At 39.6% G+C, this 21,588-nt stretch overlaps 1 protein-coding gene across 2 annotated transcripts; it reads left to right on the plus strand.

Moving 5' to 3' along the window:
• Positions 1 to 1,417: 1,417 nt before the first annotated feature.
• Positions 1,418 to 11,432, plus strand: prelp (proline/arginine-rich end leucine-rich repeat protein). 2 transcript variants are annotated; one of them, XM_010881092.4, is made up of 8 exons: positions 1,420 to 1,538; positions 3,603 to 3,698; positions 3,974 to 4,400; positions 4,574 to 4,759; positions 5,326 to 5,483; positions 5,699 to 5,895; positions 6,010 to 6,088; positions 10,775 to 11,432. In XM_010881092.4, coding segments are annotated over exons 2-8 (1,140 nt in total). In that variant the 5' UTR covers positions 1,420 to 1,538; positions 3,603 to 3,696; the 3' UTR covers positions 10,866 to 11,432. The 2 variants fall into 2 exon arrangements, with proteins under 2 accessions (XP_010879395.1, XP_010879394.1); XM_010881093.3 differs by lacking the exon at positions 3,603 to 3,698 and having other exon boundaries at positions 1,418 to 1,538.
• The last annotated feature ends 10,156 nt before the right edge of the window (positions 11,433 to 21,588 follow it).

Raw genomic sequence — 21,588 nt, forward strand, 5'->3', positions numbered from 1 at the left:
CCAAATACCAGGCAATTTTGGCACAAAACATGCAGGCATCAGTTAGAAAGCTGAAGATGAAGAGGAAGTTCAGCTTTCAGCACGACGATGACCAAAAGCACACATCCAAATCCACAAAAGCATGGCTTCACCAGAAGATTAACATTTTGGAATGGCCCAGCCAGAGCCCAGAGCTGAACCCAATTGAACATCTGTGGGGTGATCTGAAGAGGGCTGTGCACAGGAGATGTCCTCGCAATCTGACAGATTTGGAGCACTTTTGCAAAGAGGAGTGGGCAAATACTGCCACATCAAGATATGCCATGCTAATAGACTCCTACCCAAAAAGAAGGGTGTGCACACTTATGCAACCAGGTTATTGTGAGTTTTTTCTTTTTCCCCCTCAAAGATTTCAGTTTGTTTTTCAATTGAATTGTTCATGTTATAGGTCACATTAAAGGTGGAAAAAGTTCTGACATGATTTATCTTTGTCTCATTCTTTTACATCACAAGATCCTGGCATTTTAACAGGGGTGTGTACACTTTTTATATCCACTGTAGTTAGGATAGGATGCAGAAACAGTACCGGTGTGGGTTATGGAGCGCATGGCTGTAGGGTCCAGAAAACGTGAGTTGGGATAATTGAAAGGGGGGTTTAGAGAGTGGGAAGGAGAGAGAAAAAGCAGGGTAAAATAAAAACAAATGAAAGAGAGGGGCGAGATATAGGCATGGGACCAAGGGAGCAAGGGAGCAAGGGAGGAGGGGAAACAGTTCTCCACGTGTTCTCGTTACTCGACCTGCGTGCTGCTGACGGAACACGCTGTTAACGTTTCTGTAATCTCAGCCCAAACACACAGACCTAATAAAGAGTCCCAAGCTGCTCTGTGTGATAAACCACAACACAAAATGCAAAGCTTAATGATCACATAAAAATCACATCACTATGATCACACCACATGAAGTTCAACAATCAGTATAAAAACACATGACTCAATGACCTATAAACATACTGCTCCTGTCTGCCTGTGTGCTGATGCAGAATCACTGGACTCTATTGGGCAGATTCTGAAACACAGTTTACAATAAAAAATATTACATTTTGATCTTGCTTTTTCCTCCAAAACGAAGCTATTTTCCAGCAAATGACCCAGAACACTATACAGCTACAAATATAAACCTACCAGAGAGAGAGTTAAATGAAAGACACATGGGAAAGCAGTGCAGCCATGCATAAAGAAATAATAGAGTGATTGAATGAGTGAGATTAGGAAAATGAAGAGGGATGTTTTCAGTTCAGTGGTCGGTTTAAGGTTATCAATTACTACCCTCAAACATATGTATGTATGGGTCACACACACACACACACACACATACAATGGAAGAAGCACTGTGACCACCTCATAAGGAACCACCCAAATAGGAGGCTTGTCCACTGAGAAGGAGAAAGGGAGGGAGAGGAAGAGGAGAAGAGAGGGGGAGAGAGAGGGAGGGGTAAGAGACGGGTGAGAAATCCAGAGAGCAGAGAGACAGAAAACTCTCGACTTGATAAAAGAGGGCAGGTAAGAGCATCTTTATTTTTTGTTGTTTTTACTCCTTATACATGCGACATGTTCAGTAGCAGCATGTGAACATAGCAAGGCCCGGAGAGAGTTTGAGGTAGATGTGTTTTTGAGCGTGCGTGCGCGTGGGTATGTGTGTGGCAGTGGCGGGGGCGTGCACATGTTCGTGCATGTTTTGAAAAAGAGGTGGCCGTGAACAGAGCCCGACAGTATGTGTTCCTATAAAGACTCTGAATTAGGGTTATACTGTACTCTCCTCACAGAGGGACGACTTGTTGTTCTCTCACAAAGCAGATTCTAGAACTCTGCTGCTTGGCAACATTCAGCCAAGTAGCTACACACTATTTCTTCTAAAATAGGTCTGTTTCTGTTGTCCTGTCTGTCAATCTCTCTGTAAATCACTCAGCCAATGTCTTTCTATCTGTCTGAGATTCAGAGAACTGTTCTTTCAAAGATCAGCTATGAATGCCAGGTATAGCTGCTAAATAACAATAATATGCAGATTATTAATTTATTAAGGTCTCCAAAAAGCAGAGAAGCTATGTCCAGAAACATTTCAGGAATGTAATTTTTTTCAGAACGGTCTGTGGTTGGGTCTGGATTCTTTGGATTGAATCTGTTTTTTTTATCCATCAATATAACTCTTCCGTATAATTCTTTATTGATAACAATGTTGCCTGCACTGTCTAATCTGTTGTCCAAAATATTCAAAAAATCTTCTATATCATTCTACCAAAACAACTACCGGGGGGAAAATAAATCATGTTTCTTATTTGATAGTTGGCAATATTTCATGAATTTGAGCCACCCTGGACTTGAAACAGCTTGGCTATTTCAGGCTGCCATCTCAAGTAGGTTTAACAGAGCATGGTCCAACAGTTTTTCATGCTTGCCTGTAGACCTTTCTCTATTTGTCTCAGTATTTTCCAGTTGCATCACAGCCAGTTTAGTTATTTCTCTTCGGAAAGAACTAAAACATGTAGGGTTCTTGTGGCTAGAAAACATGATGATTTATTGTGTGAGCATGAATGTTTAAAACCCATGTTACCAGTTTCCAGTCTCATTTCTGACTCAACTTCTGAATGGAGTTGCTAGCCCTTTGGTCCAGGAGATGTAATGTGAGTGTTTATATTTTCTCAAATTAATTGACAATGCTTAATAAGTACTCTTAAAATGTTTTAAGTATTGGACAACTCATAACAGACGTGTGTTGGAACCTGAATACAGGCCCTTCATCTCCCTAAGTACAAACTCAAAGACAGATAGCTGTGAGGGCGTACACTACCATAATTGCGTTGAATTCAAGAATTTAAATACTCTCCTGATGTCTAACGTCAGCATGTCTATCTCTGTTCTGTAGCGATGTCATTATGACAGCTATTGCGATTCTACAAAACTGAGATGGAAAATCACACTTTGTCCTAAGTCACATTGCCAGGGAACAGAATTCATTTGGGAGGAAGAAAAGTTCTGAGCTTTTGCTTTTGGCTGGGACAAATGTAGGCTGGGAGAATAATTGTCCAATGACTCATGATAAGCTCAGATTTCTTTTGTCCTTCGCCAGTAGTTATGTCAGTGACAACTAAATGGTTCTTGGGAACTTGATTAATTGCGAACTGATGATCAGCAACTGATTTGCTGTTGTCTCCAGTATGTTTGACTTTAAGATTTCTTAGAGAGGCAGAGAGGGGTAGAGATACCAAGAGAGATGTGGGTGAGCTAGATTGTAGCAGGGATGGAAAACATGGAGACAAATAGAGAGAGACAAAGAGAGAGAGAGAGAGAGAGACAGAGAAAGCGAGAGAGAGAGAGAGACAGGGTCTCCTGCTAGGCTGGCGTCTTCAGAGCTTTTGCTTCACTTCTCCCATTAGGAATGACTGTCTCCAGACTGAAGTACACAATGGAGGCTTTATACTTTAGCCCCCACTCTGCCTGTTTCTTTCCTTCCTCTTCTTACTTACCCTTCCCTCCCTTTTAACCTTTATATCTCCCTCTCCATACCTCTATGTGCATTGCCCACCTCCCTCTCTCTCTCTCTCTCTCTCTCTCTCTTATTTTTAACAGCTGTAAAGGAAAAGCTAATGCTTCACCCAGACATGAAAGGCAACCATGTCTCCCTGCTTCGCCTGCACAGGTCACTGCTCTCAAGTCAGCATTTATGTAAGCAGATTACAAAACCCTTGTAAAAGGCTAGCAAAAACTTTGACAATAGTGGTTGCTAACAGGACATCCACTTTTAAGATTGAATAACGCCTCCATAAGTAATTTAGACTGCATCACAACATACAACTGTATAGGTCATACTACAGGGCTTTTAAAAAGTGCTCACTGTACATCTTATAAATTAATTTCTAAAAACCCTTTTGCCACCATTTTGTTCTCCCTTATCCTCTCTGTCTGACTGTTCCTATCTTGATCAACCTGTTTCCATCTAGGATAATGAAGGCCGGCGTGGGACTCTACTCTGCCCTGGTGCTCTGTCTACTGATCGGGGCAGTTTTCTCCCAGAGACCACGACCTAAGAAACCTCTCAAGCCTAAACCCACCAAGCGCCCCACCTTCCGTCCTGGCCCGCCACAGGAGGAACCTCAGGAGCCCACAGATTTCCCCCCTCCCATCCTTGGCCCCCCCTCCATCTTCCCTGACTGCCCTCGTGAATGTTTCTGCCCTCCTTCCTTCCCCAACGCGCTCTATTGTGAGAACCGGAACCTTCGTGTGGTCCCTGTCATCCCGTCCAGAGTCCACTACCTGTATCTGCAGAACAACTTCATCTCCGAGGTGACGGCGGAACCCTTCCAGAATGCCACAGAGCTGCGATGGGTCAACCTGGCCAACAACCTTATTAAAAAAGTGCAAAAGCAGGTGGGAGCTTTTTAAAATTAATTCATGAAATTGTTAACTTATAGTTCTAATCATTTATTTTGTTTTATTCCTCAGCATCTTTTCGTCTCTCTGTCACTCAATCAACCTCTTTATTTTCCCCTTTATTTCTGTCAAACTCTTGTACTCTTGCTTTGCCCTTTTCTGTTTCCCAGGTGTTTGAGAAGATACCTGGTCTGTTGTTTCTCTACTTGGAGAGGAACCAGTTGAAGGAGGTTCCTAACGACCTGCCAGCTGGGTTGGAGCAGCTCAGACTCAGCCACAACCAGATCTCTAAGATACCGTCTGGAGCCTTTCGCAAGATGGAGCACCTCGCTCTGCTCGACCTGCACCACAACAAGGCACACACACACGCACACGCACACCCGCGCATGGAAATGTGCAAACATACATACACAAACACACACACATATACACACACAAACATGCACACACACCCACAATCAGAAATCTACACACACACACACAATCACAAACCTACACACACACAATCACAAAGCTATACACAGACACAATCACAAACCTACACACACACACACACACAATCACAAACCTATACACAGACACAATCACAAACCAATACACAGACACAATCACAAACCTACACGTACACACACACACACACAATCACAAACCTACACATACATACACACAATCACAAACCTACACATACACACACAATCACAAACCTACACATACACACAATCACAAACCTACACACGCACACACACACACTCACAAACCTACACACACACACTCACAAACCTACAAACACACACTCACAAACCCACACACACACTCACAAACCTACACTCACACTCACAAATTAGCCACCCGTGCATGCAATCATGCACATACACACACAAACTAATAAACTCATTAAATGTTCATTCTTCCTGTCTGTTAGTTGAGTGACAGTGACATGGGGAAGGCGACATTTAAAGACCTGAAGAACCTGGTTCAGTTGAACTTGGCCCACAACATCCTGAAAAAGATGCCAGCTAACATCCCTAACAGCATTGCACAGCTATTCCTGGACAGGAACAACATCGAAGACATCCCTAAGTAAATAAACTTGCACGCACGTCCAACACAGGCATGCAGACACGCTAGCTTGCGCACACAAACACACACATGCACACACAATCAACAAAATAATTGGTGCAACGCCGGAGAGAATGTGATGAACCCTCTCTACAGAATACCAATTCCTTTTTTTGACAACCTCCACATAATGGAAGGACACAAATTCCAGCAACCCCCTTGTCCTCCCCATACAGGGACTATTTCCAAGGTTTTTTCAACTTGGCATTTGTACGGCTCAACTACAACCAGCTCAGCGATAAGGGAGTACCGAAGGCAGTGTTCAATGTCTCCACCCTGCTGGACCTCCACCTGGCCCATAACCAGCTCACCTCGGTCCCTCTGTTCAACAGCCAGCTGGAACACCTCCACCTTAACCACAACAGCATTGAGAGTGAGTTACATGCAATGTTATTAAAACCACACATTTTAATAGCATTGATAGCATTAAGAACATAGCCATGGTAGCATTAAGAAAGCACTGTGTGTGTGTGTGTTCTTTTGTCAGGTATTAACGGGACCCAGTTGTGTCCGGTCAGTCTGTCATCTCCCAGTCTGCATGATGAGGTTCTGATGCCCAGACTCAGGTAAGAAATTGTGCATATAGTTGGGTGATTCCTATTATACGATGCAATTTGAGTCCCCGGGAAAATACAAAAGATTCTTTAGTGAGAAATTGTGAAAATGTAAATTCCCAACGTTTTCAATTATGAGGGCAGGTATCCTTAAATTTGAAAAATATGTTAATGTGGAATGAGAATTAAATACCTTTTGAACACTTTTACCAGTGAATAAGAGTTCTGTGGCACGTCCCAAGGTGTTATTCATTAACTAATATGAGGAATGTAAGATAAAAATTTATAAAATAAGAAAACATTGAGATTTCCTTTATTAATTTAAATCAGAGTGAAAATATTTTTTATGAAAAACAATATAATAGGTTTATTTTTTATGTATGTTAAGAAATACATTTTACTACAATTATAATTGTTGGTACTCCTTTACAGTTTTACCCGATTGCTTACAAGCATGGAACAGTACAGAAGTTACAGTAACAAAACTCTTGACACAGTCAGCAAAACGGAAGTGTATGTGAACCAAACTGAATCATTTCTCATTGCTTTCACACAAAATGAATTCAATGAACACATTTCCCAAAACCCATGAACTCTTTTCTCATTCAAACTCAACCACCGACAAAACAATATACAGTGGGGAGAACAAGTATTTGATATACTGCCAATTTTGCAGGTTTTCCTACTTAAAGAGCATTTTTTTTTTTATATTTGCAAATTTATATATATTTTAGCAAATGTAGCAATTTTTAACATAGGTTCACTTCAACTGTGAGAAACAAAAACCCAGAAAATCTATTTGTATGATTTTTAAATAATTAATTTGCATTTTATTGCATTACATAAGTATTTGATCACCTACCAATCAGTGAGAATTCCGGCTTTCACAGACCTGTTAGTTTTTCTTTAAGAAGCCTTCCTGTTTTCCACTCATTACCTGTATTAACTGCACCTGTTTGAACTCGTTACCTGTATAAAAGACACCTGTCCTCACACTCAATCAAACAGACTCCAACCTCTCCACAATGGCCAAGACCAGAGAGCTGTGTAAGGACATCAGGGATGGGCTGGGATGCACAAGGCTGGGATGGGCTACAGGACAATAGGCAAGCAGTTTGGTGAGAAGGCAACAACTGCTGGCGCAATTATTAGAAAATGGAAAAAGTTCAAGATGATGGTCAATCTCCCTCGGTCTGGGGCTCCATGCAAGATCTCACCTCGTGGGGCATCAATGATCATGAGGAAGGTGAGGGATCAGACCAGAACTACACGGCAGGACCTGGTCAATGACCTGAAGAGAGCTGGAACCACAGTCTCAAAGAGAAGCATTAGTAAGACACTACGCCATCATGGATTAAAATCCTGGAGTGCACGCAAGGTCCCCCTGCTCAAGCCAGCGCATGTCCAGGCCCGGCTGAAGTTTGCCTATGTCCATCTGGATGATCCAGAGGAGGAACGGGAGAAGGTCATGTGGTCTGATGAGACAAAAATACAGCTTTTTGGTCTAAACTCCACTCGCCGTGTTTGGAGGAAGAACAAGGATGAGTACAACCCCAAGAACACCATCCCAACCGTGAAGCATGGAGGCGGAAACATAATTCTTTGGGGATGCTTTTCTGCAAAGGGGACAATACTGCACTGTATTGAGGGGAGGATGGATGGGGCCATATATTGCTAGATCTTGGCCAACAACCTCCTTCCCTCAGTAAGAGCATTGAAGATGGGTCGTGGCTGGGTCTTCCAGCATGACAACGACCCAAAACACACAGCCAGGGCAACTAAGGAGTGGCTCCATAAGAAGCATCACAAGGTCCTGGAGTGGCCTAGCCAGTCTCCAGACCTGAACACAAAAGAACATCTTTGGAGGGAGCTGAAAGTCCGTATTGCCCAGAGACAGCCCCGAAACCTGAAGGATCTGGGAGAAGGTCTGTATGGAGGAGTGGGCCAAAATCCCTGCTGCTGTGTGTGCAAACCTGGTCAAGAACTACAGGAAACGTATGATCTCTGTAATTGCAAACAAAGGTTTCGGTACCAAATATTAACTTCTGCTTTTCTGATGTATCAAATACTTATGTCATGCAATAAAATGCTAATTAATTACTTAAAAATACATACAATGTGATTTTCTGGATTTTTGTTTTAGATTCTGTCACTCACAGTTGAGGAGTACCTATGATAAAAATTACAGACTTCTACATGTAAGTGGGAAAACCTGCAAAATCAGCAGTGTATCAAATACTTGTTCTCCCCACTGTATTCACAGCACATGTTTTCTCAAATGCTTACACACTGTTCTCAAAACAGTTAAAAACACATTCAAAACAAAATTATGGCAACTGGTACTGGTAAATATAAAGATAATGTTAGATATTTGTTAGAAAATGTTAATTATGTTAGATTATTTAGACAATCCAAACACAGTTGAATGCAGTTTCAACTGAAAACCGACCCAAGTGTTAGGTCAGTGTGTTATGAGTGACAGTATGTGTTTCTGAGTGAGAATTGTTGCCAGTGTTTCGGTGGAACAAGCTTGTTTTGAGACATGTTTTGAGAAGTGTTTTGGTGGTTTTAGTGGTTTTAGTGAGTTTTGGGGGTAAGATTAACTGTTTTGCAACGATGCATGTTGGTAATGCACACTGTGTGAAGAGTTTTGTTATTGTGGTTTCAGATGCTTGTAAACAATCAAGAAAAACTATAAACAATATGTTAGGTTGGTATTTTCTAATTATAATTAAAAAATACTATTACATTTTATGTACATTTTGGTTTTAACTTGACTGAATCATTCAATGAAACATTTTAAGTTCAATAAATTAGTCCTATTGTTATTCACACTTAATAGGAAAAATGTATTTTGTTCTGACATTAACACACAATTTAGTCAATGATTATAACTGAATGATTATCCTAATAAAAGAAATGTGAGGAGGGACATTATGTCTTTGAAAATGTAAATCTAGATGAATAGTTTGTTTTTCTTTCAGATCGTTTTGTGTATGTCCTTACAGTTAGGTCGGGAAATATTTGGACACTGACACAATTTCCATAATTTTGGCTCTGTGTGCCACCAGAGAGTGCAGACTTTCAGCTTAAATTCAAGCGGTTGAACAAAAATATTGTATGCAACCATTTTCATACACAGTCCCCTTATTTCAGGGGCTCAAATGAAATAAAACAAATTAACATCATAAATATAATGTTCATTTTTAATACTTTGTCGAGAATCCTTTGCAGGCAATGACTGCTTGAAGTCTGGAAAACATGGACATCACCAAATGCTGGGTTTCCTCCTTCATGATGCTTTGCCAGGCCTTTACCGCAGCGGTCTTCAGTCGTTTTTTCGTGGGCCTTTTTGACTTAAGTTTGTCTTCAGCAAGTAAACTGCATGCTCGATTGGGTTGAGATCAGGTGATTGACACAGCCATTGCAAAATATTCCACTTCTATACCATAAACACCTCCTGGGTTGCTTTCTCAGTATGTTTTGAGTCATTGTCCATCTGTAAAGTGAAGCGCTGTCCAATCAACTTCGCAGAATTTGGCTGAATCTGAGCAGACAATATATCCCTATACACTTCAGAATTCATCCGGCTGCTTCTGTCTTATCATCAATAAACACTAGTGACTAGTGCCATGCATGCCCATGCCATCCCACTGCCTCCCCTGTGTTTTACAGATGATGTGGTATGCTTTGGATCATGAGCCGTTCTAAGCCTTCTCCATACTTTTTTCTTCCCATCATTCTGGTACAGGTTGATCTTAGTTTAATCTGTTCAAAGAATGCTGTTCCAGAACTGGGCTGGCTTTTTTATATGATTTTTGTCCAGTCTAATCTGGCTTTTCTATTCTTGAATCTTCTCTTCATGGTAGACTTGGATAATGATGTCTACCTACTGTAGTGTGTTTTTCACTTGGCTGGATGTTGTGAAGGGGGTTTTCTTTACCATGGAAAGGATCCTATGATCATCCACCGCTGTTGTCTTCCGTGGACGTCCAGGCCTTTTTGTGTTGCAGAGGTCACCAGTGCATTTATTTTCTCTGAAAGTACCAAAACTGTTTATTTTGCCACTTCTAATGTCACCTGCTATCTCTCTGATGGATTTTCTTTGCAGCCTGTTTCACTTGCATTGAGAGCTCCTTTGACCGCCTGTTGTGGGCTCACAGCAACAGCTTCCAAATGCGAAAGCCACAACTGGAATCAACTCCAGACCTCTTACCTGCTTAATTGATATAGAAATAACGAAGGAATAGCCTACAACAGTCCATGAAACAGCTTTTGAGTCAATTTTCCAATTACTTTTGGTCCCTTGAATAAGAGGGGGCTACATATTAAAGAGTTGTAATTCCTAAACCCTTCTTCCAATTTGGATGTGAACACCCTCAAATCAGAGCTGTGAGACTGCACTAAGCCCATATTCATTATTTAACTATGACTTTAATATATTTAGGTAAACAGCCAAAATATCAAAACTTGTGTCATTGTCCAGTTGTTTCTGGACCTAACCAAATTTTCTTTTTCAGAATGTCAAACACAAGCTTCTTTGGAAAAATTAGGGTTTTTTTGGGCACAAATTGTCAGGTCCAAACTGCAGTGCATCTTAGGAATGACCCGATTGATTGATTTATTGACTGATAGATGGACAGGCACACAGATGGACGGACAGACAGATTGATTGGTTGATTGATTGATACCCAACAGATACCTGCGTCTGGATGGGAACCACCTAAGTCCCCCTGTCCCCCTAGATGTCGTCATGTGTTTTAGACACCTGAGGTCTATCGTCATCTAGGGACAGGCCTGGAGTTCGACTGCTTCAGCACAGACACACCTATACACACACGATCAGCCATCGATGAAGTTATACAGACACAGATGCACATAAGGACACATTCCCACGCTCCCTACTAATTAAGCAGGGTGAAATGGTGCTGAAAAACCTGAGTTCAATGCAATCTGTAACGTGTTGGACACCTTCAGGAATATTTCACAGCTGAAAGAATAAAAAGCTCCAAGAAGAATATTTATAAAATGAAAACCTGTTACATTGAATATGTCTTTGAAGCATGAATGTATCTGCACTTGCAAAACAATATGACTTATTTTATTTGTAATTTCTGTTTATAGTAGTGATAATAATGCCATATCAATAGACTAAGAGCCGCCTAGAAGAATAAAGATACATTTAGTGACAAGCAACAAATATAGCATAGTTATGATCAATTTTTGATGAGTCTTTGCACATTATGAATATACTGCAGCTGGAGTAGCAGAGGAGCATTATAAATGTTTATAACTGTCTATACACAGATAATGCAATGACTAAATAAAGCACGGCTACCATGTTGTTTAGAACATCCTTGATGTCTCTGTGATTTTGAAGTACTTTGCATACATTTTATCATATACTTTTTTTTTTGTTGTGGATAAAGCCGCTCTGTAAAAATAAAATGTGCTCTTGGCCTATACCGTAATTGTCCCAATCTATCTTTATTTTCCCACTGAGTGTGTGTGCACACTGTCGCCCTCATCTGGATCTGTTTAAAAGTGCAATGTAAACTAGCTCAAGACCTGTAAACTTCAATGCCCTGCCAGGCAGCTGAAACTGAAACCAAATATCATCTGATCCATTTTGGACAGGGGTCCCAAGGGCATGTCAAAATTGTGATTATCTGCTCATACATATATTTTACTCATCTGAACATAAAAGGTTCAAACAGTGTGCGAGTCTGGCAGCGTCTACATCCTGAGGAGTATATCAGAAAACTGGTTCAGGACATTCTGAGAAAAAGCAAAACAATTATTGTTAATTATAAGAAAGGTTGTTGAGTTGATTAAGCTGTGCGCTTGTCGTGAGCTGACATTCCCAGTTTAACCATCAGGGTGGCCCATTCATCTTCAGGGAACTCTGCCTTTAGGTATCCTGTCCTACATGAATTTAGCATATCCAATTCAGCTAGTTAAAAATGCATTTTTGGATCTGAAGCAATTCAGTGGGTATGTTACAAATGTGTTCTTTTTTTCAAGTTGTAATATATATGAAAAGGCTGATGTAGTACATAATTGGTTAACAAAGTACAAATGTGTTTTACTAAATTTGACAAAATGGAATGAAACCCCACTAGAATATTTCCAAGGAGAAGTTTGGGCAGCCAGAAGTTTGGGCAGCCATTATAATCACTCAACCCTGTGTCAGGCTTTAATATCCTTTAATATTGTGACAGGGAAAATATGTTCTGCTGGTTATAGACAGACAACTGGCCACATTAAATCAGTTATCATAGCACTGGTTGATGCGATGTGGTTTACTTATAGGTTTATAGTCTTATTCGTTTTTGTTGGACTGATGGCAGTCTGCCCTGCTTGCCTGACACCTGAGTAGGTGTAACTACAGAAACCACTCATTTCTAAGAGCTTGCTACTTTAAACCCGACCTACATGTCTGAACATATAGGCACGTGCTTCTTGGTTTTGAAAACAAAAGTGCTTGCTCTCATAATCTGTCTACTTTCAAACTCTGCCAAACAGCATTCATTTGAAAAACTGGCTGATCGTGTGCCCATGCTTGATTCCTGTTCACTGTCCATTTGTGGGCATATTTGTATGTTCCATAAATGTTTGTAGTTACGTTATCAACACAGGAAGAGGGGGAAATGTCAGTCGCTCTGATTCATTTTGCAGAAAAAAACATTAACTGCAGATGTCTATTGGTCATTTTTGCTTATTTTATGCTAAGAGTACAAATAAGTCTTACATATGGTCCCTTTAAGCTTATACACACACCTATCCACCAAATGTGCGCAAAAGATGACAGCCCCCAAAATGTAGGCCTAACAGGCAGAAATACCCTGAACTAAGATGTACACAATCGTTCAAAAGTTTGTTGTCACAAGAAATGAAAGAAAAGCTCATTTTGGATCATTAAAATAACATCAAATTGATCAGATATACAGTGTAGACATTACTAATGTTGTAAATGACTATTGTAGCTGGAAATGGCTGATTTTCTATGTAACATCTACATAGGCGTACAGAGGCACATTATCAGCAACCATCAAGCCCGATTCAACTGGGGGACAAAAGGGGGCATTGCCCCCTCGGGTAGCAGGTTGTGGTCCCTCAGTTATGTTTCCACATATACATTGCCAATCGTATGAGTTCAACCCAGTCCGATCGTTGCAGTCAACACGTTGCGTTCATCATAGACCAATGACTTTCGATCAAGCTTGCAAGCATATATACATTCCTACAATGTAAAACAGAACAGCACAAATTGGCTTTAACCAGAATAGAAAAAGGTGTGGGAGGACCCAGTGCACAGTTGAGCAAGTTGGCAAATACAGAGTGTCTAGTTTTAGAAACTCCTCACAGGTCCTCAAATGGCAGCTTCATTAAATAGTACCCCCCGCAAAACATCAGTCTCAACTTCAACAGTGAAGAGGCGACTCTGGGATGCTGGCCTTCTAGGCAGAGTTCTTCTTCTGTCCAGTGTCTGTTTTTTTGCCCAATTTAATATTTCTATTAAGGGGCCAGTCTGAGAAATGGCTTATTCTTTGCAACTCTGCCTAGAATCAGCACAACTGTTTTCAGCTGTGCTAACATAATAGCAAAAGTGTTTTCTAATGATCAATTAGCCTTTTAAATGATAAACTTGGATTAGCAAACACAACGTGCCATTGGAACACAGGACTAATGGTTGCTGATAATGGGCCTCTGTAATTTGCTCTGTAAGTTCTACGTCATTCTATAACATTCCAAGAAATATTCCAACCTGAGTTCTGGAAATAACACGTTCTACAACTGTAACTGTAAGCATCTTGTTCCTTCCAGAAATTCTGAAAAACTTTTCCTATAAAATCAAATCAAGAACCCAACTGTATTTGTGAATAGGAAGTATTCTGCCAAGAGGTTAAGAGCACTGGCAGACTGCCAAGCAGTGTTGCAACACACTGAGAAAGGTCCTTTTGAACTTTTGAAGTGTTTGTTATCTTTAAGAAACGCACTGACGTAAGTGCCAAAATCATTGCACATTTAGTTCATTCTTGGCATGATAACACATAACAGTCATGTATTTTGTTACATTCCTTTTCATCCCATATACCAGTGGAAGATGTCAGCTCCTCCCTACTCAAAACGGCTGCCCTCCCTCAGATATAATGCAACAGCAGTTCTGGTCAGATCTGTTCACTTGCATTGCAACAGAAACAAGAAACCAGGCAAGCCTAGTTCAGCCTGCCAGCAATAGAAAGTGTTGCCCTCTTTAGATTCTAATCAATGTCGCCAACTTGAAAGGCTATGTCATTAACCACTACACCACATAGCCACAAATTTGATGTGTGTCAGTATAGCCTCATGTCTAACCTGAACAAATTATCTTTTGCCACTGGCCATTTTAACAGCTAATTGGCCATTCGTGAATGATATTGATACAGTTAAACTGACTAACGTTTCCTACTAAGTTTACCTCCACCACAAATATCATCTATGAACTGTATATGGTGTTTGCCATTGGTCGTTTTAACAGCGTATTAGCCGGTAATAGGCTTTAACAGTATCTACTAACTTACTAGAACAGTCATAAGAATGGAGCAATTGCTAGCAAGTCTGCCAAAGCTATTTCATTTCATGGCATAAGAACAAAAAAAATTATTTAATTCGTGAATGACACTGATACAATAACTATCAATAAGGTAACGATAACTAGGTTTTTCAAGAAAAGAGGAGGGAATCGTGGAATCTACCAGAAATAGTCGCAATAATGTATAACCGTAAACTGTAATAGGCTTACTAGTATCTACTAACTTCCTAGGAATAATCATAAGAATGAGCAATTGCTAGCGAGACTGAAGATAAACTTTTCCCAGAAACAATCGCAATATAACCGTGAACTGTTTTAATTAAGGCTTACTATAATGTAGATACTGAAGTTTTTAGCCAGTTTTCGTCTATACGGAATAATCCATAATGCGTAGTTCGCTTTACCTGTGAGGAAATACGAACGCGGGAACTATAGTTTACATGTCCGCTTCTCTAACCACTAAGCTATTTAACAAGGAGTACTCAGTCAGTCCGTCAGTAAGAGACATTTGCTCTTCTCTGCTGGCTCCACTTACACAGTCCAGCAAAAATCTGGAAACCAAAGTTCAACCCTCTTGAGTCTTCGTTTGCTTATCGATGTATTCTATCTTACCATATAAGATGGCTTCCAAAAGTATTCAAAGCCTTGGCATCCTCTATTTTATGAAATTACAAATGGTACATTTGTTCTGTTTAATATTTCATGTTAAAACGCTAACACTAAAATTCAGTTATTGCAAGGCGTATTGGTTTTATGTTGGGAAATATAAATAAGAAAAGAATACTGAACATTTGCTGCTAACATTTGTACTAGCTTTGCGCACACATGGGCGACTGGTCATTAGGGGCTGTGGCCCACCTGTTGTCAACAGAAAGAACTGCAGCAAAATTGTTTTTTAAATTTCTCGAAGATTACGTCCTATAATATTTAATCTATGAATGTAGCGTCTTCCTAAATCGCATATCATTTGTGTTAGGATTTTATTTCATATTCATTGGTCCCTGCCTTGCTGCTTTAGACTGCGTTCTGCCGATTTAGTTTTGCAGTAGAAGGCCATAGGCTAAGCGTGAATGTGGGGCTAGCCCCTCTCTCACAATGCAATGTACATTGTTTGTGTGAAAATATTAATACGCATGCTCAGAATCTTAGTGTGATCAATGCAGATCACACGAATGTGACGCCAAGTGGGGCTGACAGCCGGTAGCGCCACTACAACGTCATTTTTGTATTGTCTGTTTGTCTGGCGCCAACATTAGTCAGCCAGAAGAGTGAGGAGGGTAGATTGTCTTAGCTAGCTTGTTAGCTTCACAAACGCCAGATAACTTGAGAAAATGAATAAAGTGGATTTCATACTCGAACACCGGTTTGAAACCTTTAATTTGGAGGAGAAACTTGAAGTAAAGTGCCTTGGTGTCCATCAGCCACAGGATATTGTCATCAACTGCTGGTAAAAGTAACCGCAGGTTTAACGTGGAGTGGTTTTTGAAGAAAAAGTGGCTAAGGGTTAGCATACAAAAGAAGGCACTCTTTTGTTTTCCATGTCTATTTGGTGGAGATGGTACTTGGTCAAAGACGGGTTTCAAAGATTTGAAACATCTTTCTGAGAGGATTGCAAAACATGAGAGCAGCGGGAGTCATCTGGACAATGCTGTGAAATTGGTCTTACTTGGAAGGGTAAATGTTGCAACCCAAGTTGACAGTGCATACAGGCCCACCATTGAGCAGCATAACAAACAGGTGGAGGTAAACAGGTACGTTTTTAGTCGGATCATAACGTATTCAACTGTGTGGAAAATGTGAAACCGCACTGCGGGGACACAACGAGTTGGTGGACTCCCTCAATCCTGGAATATTCAGATGCATTTTCGAGACAATGTGTGTGGGGGATTAGAGATTTCAGAGGCACTATGACGCTCAGCTCATCTACAAAGGGACACTGTACAAAATGGACTCTTAGACTCTTAGATTGTATGTAGGAAGTGTACAGGGAGGAGATGAGACAACTGATGTCTCCTGTAAATCACAAATGGTGGTTGTTTTGGCATACATGTTGCCAGTGCAGAGAGGTTTTTGGAGTTTGTGAAAGTCAAAGATAAAACTAGACTCGGCTGGAACCACTGAAGCTGGGAGAAAAGCTGATCGCTCAAACTTATGATGGTGCGGCTGTAATAGTGGAAACAGGAGTACAGACGCTAATGAAAGAGACATACCCACATGCCCAGTTCACTGCTATGCTCACCAGCTGAACCTAACCTTGCAGCAACTTTGTGCAGCAAGGATGAGCATCCTGAAGGTGTTTTTTGCAGATTTAACTGCTTTTGCCACCTTTTACTCTGGCGCTCCAAAACATGTTGTAGCACTTGCTGAGTGCAGTTTGGAAAAACCGTGCTGCGTTGCTTCTGTGTATGGAGGACATACGCACACAACCAGGATGGGATGAGGCCACCATAAGTGATGTATACGGCCTGTCAAAAAAACTCTTTCTGCAGCTGCTGGAAATTTTATTCTTCCTTATGCCAGAATTCGATGTTTTATACAACACTCTGCAAAAAAAGGAGCATAGAAGCATCTGGGATTAGCAGTGCACTCACCAGTTTCAAGGAGAATGTCCAGAATATGTGGAAGCAAACTGATGAATGGGCTGCCACTGTTCACGATGGAACAGACGAGCCAGGCCGATGAGTAACCAACACAGTACCGGTGATGAAGGAGGCATGCAACACAGTGGAGGTTTTCATAAAATGACCACCTGATTGCTGCCAAGCTGGTTGACAGCTTGCTCTTCCCACAATTTGTCCTGTCATTCCCTACATCTGAGCTTGACAGTGCGGTGAAACTATGGCCTCTAGGAAACGAGGACATTTTGAAGTCTGAGCTGACCACTCTGTACCGCCACACTGAGCTTCACACTGGTAAGACGGCCCTGTCTCTGTGAAGATCTATCCATGAGAACAACCTAGAGGAGGCTTTTGCTGAGACCGTCACTCTGCTGAAATGTAACATAACAACACCTATGACGACATCCGAGTCAGATAGGAACTTTTTCACCTTGAAGAGGGTAAAAACATTCACTCGCAATACCATGGGACAGCAGCGACTCAACGCATTGGCCACGTTGTCAATCGAAAGCCAAATGATTCAGCAGTTACATGACTTCATTCCCAAAGAGATCACTCCAAAAGTTTGCACAAAGGTAGAGCTGCTGTGCCACCTTTCTCTTCAAAGTGAAAGCATATTTTATCATCCTGACTTTGTGGTGCTGGTTCGTGCATTGGTCATATTTTTGTGTTGGATCAATTGATATAGATGGTGACGAGTGTCAGTGTGTCCATGCCTATCAATTAAGGTTGTTGTCATAGAATGGATCTGTATCCCTAAAAAGTTGTCTTTCTGCTTCATTGTGGCCTTCAGTGGTGTTGAGCTCATTGTTCGCGTATGGCCCTGTAGGTACATTGGTTCTGAACTTGGTTGCATTCCTAATTTAGGTTTGTAAATGTGACAGTGGTAATTTTACATATGTGTAAGAAAGAAGGAGGGCAGTTACACAAGGTCTCTCTCTCTCCACTATGTGTACTACACCACCTGGTAGAAGCAAAAATCCAGAAAATCACATTGTATGTATTTTTAAGTAATTCATTAGCATTTTATTGCATGACATAAGTATTTGATACATAAGAAACCTTTGTTGCTATTACAGCGATCATACGTTTGCTGTAGTTCTTGACCAGGTATGCACACACTGCAGCAGGGATTTTGGCCAGTCATCCATACAGACCTTCTCCAGATCCTTCAGGTTTCGGGGCTGACGCTGGGCAATATATCTACAAGGAAGAATAGGAGAAACTGTCCAAATCCAGGGGTATAAAACTGGTAGAGGAATATCAAAGACTAAAAGCTTTGATTGCTGCCAAAAACCCGGATACAAAGTACTGAATAAAGGGTCTTGATAAATTTGCATATTAGATACATCTTGTTTTTTCAATAGATTGGGGGTAATGTATAGATTACTTTCAATAGATTGGGGGTAATGTATAGATTACTTGCAAATTGTAATAAGTTAAGTCTGTTAGACAACCAAAATTGGAGAGTAAAGGGGTCTCAACTTTGTATGTATTTCTTAAGTAATAGTTTCTAATAAGGTAAATCAACTTTTATTAAGGGGTTAAGAGCAATATAATATTTTGTAAGTCCATTATGACAAGTGTTACATAAATTATTATATAACACTTGTCAAAGCACAATAACTAGCAAGTGTTTGACAAATAGTGACTTATAGTCTCCTCCAGTTAATAACTTTACAAATGCAGGTGGAAATGTTTATGAGACCCCTTATGTATCATCATGTATTTTCAGTGGTGCCACATTTGAATATTTGCTGTTTATTTCATTTTGGGGTGATGCATTAGTGCTATGTCCCAGGAGCAAACATTTTGGACCACTTCATAATAATTCCACACAATAGTTTATTAATTCTTTGGTAATTATTCTCCATTTAAAATGTTTTATAAAGGTCCTTATAAACATATAAAATCCTTATTATTTAAATTGATAAATCACAAGTTAAGACTTTTTGAGTGACCTCTAAAGCGTATGCTATTCCAACTTTATATTTTACTGTTGTTTTGTGTGATTTCCTTAATTTGTCACTAAAAGGTAAACATTCCAGCAGTACCTGATGCTACATGTGTACTGCTCAGATTCTGTTATTAACCAAACATTTTGTGTTAAAACCAGGAAAGTAGCTGCTGCTTTTGACAGTATCCAATGGGGAGCAGCAGTAGTTCCAGTAAACTTTGACAGCTGTGTAGAGGTGGATAAATTAGTTAAATGGAGCGTGGAGTCTTGGCAGAGTTTCCATTCACAAGGGTGTACACTTAACAAACTAGAACACACAATTTCTAACATGCTCTGTATGGAACTGTCACCCAGTTTGTCAGATTCTTTCTTTTCAGTTGGCATACAACAGTTTGACTAGTTAAAGATGGATAAAGTAATAATTAAGTATTAGTATTACCAATAGTAAACATTTTGTTAATAGTCTAATAATACTAATACTTAAATAGCCTCTAATTAGCCTTAATAAATTAGTTTACATTTGATTTGTAAATGTTTGAATGACTAGGTTACTATCATTTACAATTGAGCAATGATTTAGTAATGATAAAAACACTATCAATGACAAAATATTATTTTAAGTATTTAGTATGAAATCGTTAAACTAGTTAACCCTAACTGCCTAAAAGCTTAACATATCTCCTACTTTTTAAATGTCCAATGTCTATATGTTAATGATTTCATTAAAATGTACACTATAACATTTTGTTCTTTGTTAACAGTATTCTGATACATTTCAGAAACCAAAAAGTTTTACCCAAAAAATTATTTGGTGACCCGCTAGTAAAGATGAATGATGTGGATATAAAACTTATATGCTCTAATAATATTTGCCAAGCACTGGGCTCAACCGGAAGCCCAGTTCCTCTAGATTTCTTCCTAAATTCCTGAGATTTTCCTAGCCACTGTGCTTAAATATTTTATTGCATGCTCTGGGGTAACCGGTGACGTAAAAATGACTTATACAATCTATTTGATTGATTAATTAAATATTTAATAATTACTTTTTAAACAAATGTATACTGCTGGTATTGTTCTGATCAAAACAGATGTTTAATGACTGAGTAAGTGAGTAAAATATGGATGTTTGATGTGACATGTACTTTTTGTGGTTAGCGAGCGTCAAACACAAATTAAAAAAAAACTTGGAGTCCTTGTTTAATCAGGAAGTACTGAAAACACCTCAGTAGGACATAGAAGGGTAACAATGTGATTTGTTTCTTGTCATTTTTTCAATAAATCAAATATTGTTGTCACTCCCACTTCAGTATCCTTTCCCAGTGTCTTTTGGTGTGATGCTTTTTAGATAAAAAAACCAAAGATAAAATTCCCTTTTTGTCATTATTACTTTTATATCAATGTTACCATGTTGAAGTGGGTATGCTGCCAGGATGCTAGCGCATAACCACCAGGCCTAATCTTGTGCTAAGTCCATGAATGGTATGACACTACATCATACGGTGTGACAGGTTTTGCTTGTCACTTCATATGATCCATTCATCACACCATACGATATGAACTGTATTTTCCTACACACAGAATAATTATTCATTTGAGCTAACAATTCATTCCAGTATTTTATAACTAATAGCTAAGCTTAATGTATGTTCTGTCCTTTTTAACACTTTATGTCTATCATCACATGAAAACAGGAACTGTATAAAAGACACCTGGGAGCCAGAAATCTTTCTGATTGAGAGGGGAGCAAATCAATTTATAACATGTGTTTTTCTGGATTTTTTTGGTTGTTATTGTCCCTCGCTGTTTAAATAAACCTACCATTAAAATTATATTATATAGACAGATCATTTCTTTGTCAGTGGGCAAATGTACAAAATCAGCAGGGGATAAAACATTTTAAAAAAATGCATATGACTGATTTACTTACAGGTAGTTATAAGTAATCAATACTCACCAGTAGTTAATATTACACAGACTTAACAATTACTTGTGATACTATTCTTTATTAGTGTGTTCCTCACTAGAAATATGTTTCTTCACTAGTCCTGTGTCCTATACAAAGTGCTATAAAATGTTTAGTGGCACAATGTTTCACACCTTTGTGAGGTTGTTCTTAAACAGTTTTTGTTTGAATGTTAGCTGTTTATAAAACACATTTTTGCATTGAGAAATTGAAATGTGGTGTGGTTCATCCTATGGTGTGACACAATATCATTTGATGTGACATTCAGAATAGTGACCAAAAAAAGGCTTTGTTAGTGATAAATCATAAAATTCTAAATGGAACACATGTAAAATAGGACCAGGAAGACACAAGCATTTTGTTAGATTTGTAACAGGTTTTGTTGGAATTAATCTAAAA

This window comes from Esox lucius, chromosome 17 (assembly GCF_011004845.1).
Source record: "Esox lucius isolate fEsoLuc1 chromosome 17, fEsoLuc1.pri, whole genome shotgun sequence".
Taxonomy (NCBI): Eukaryota; Metazoa; Chordata; class Actinopteri; order Esociformes; family Esocidae; genus Esox; species Esox lucius.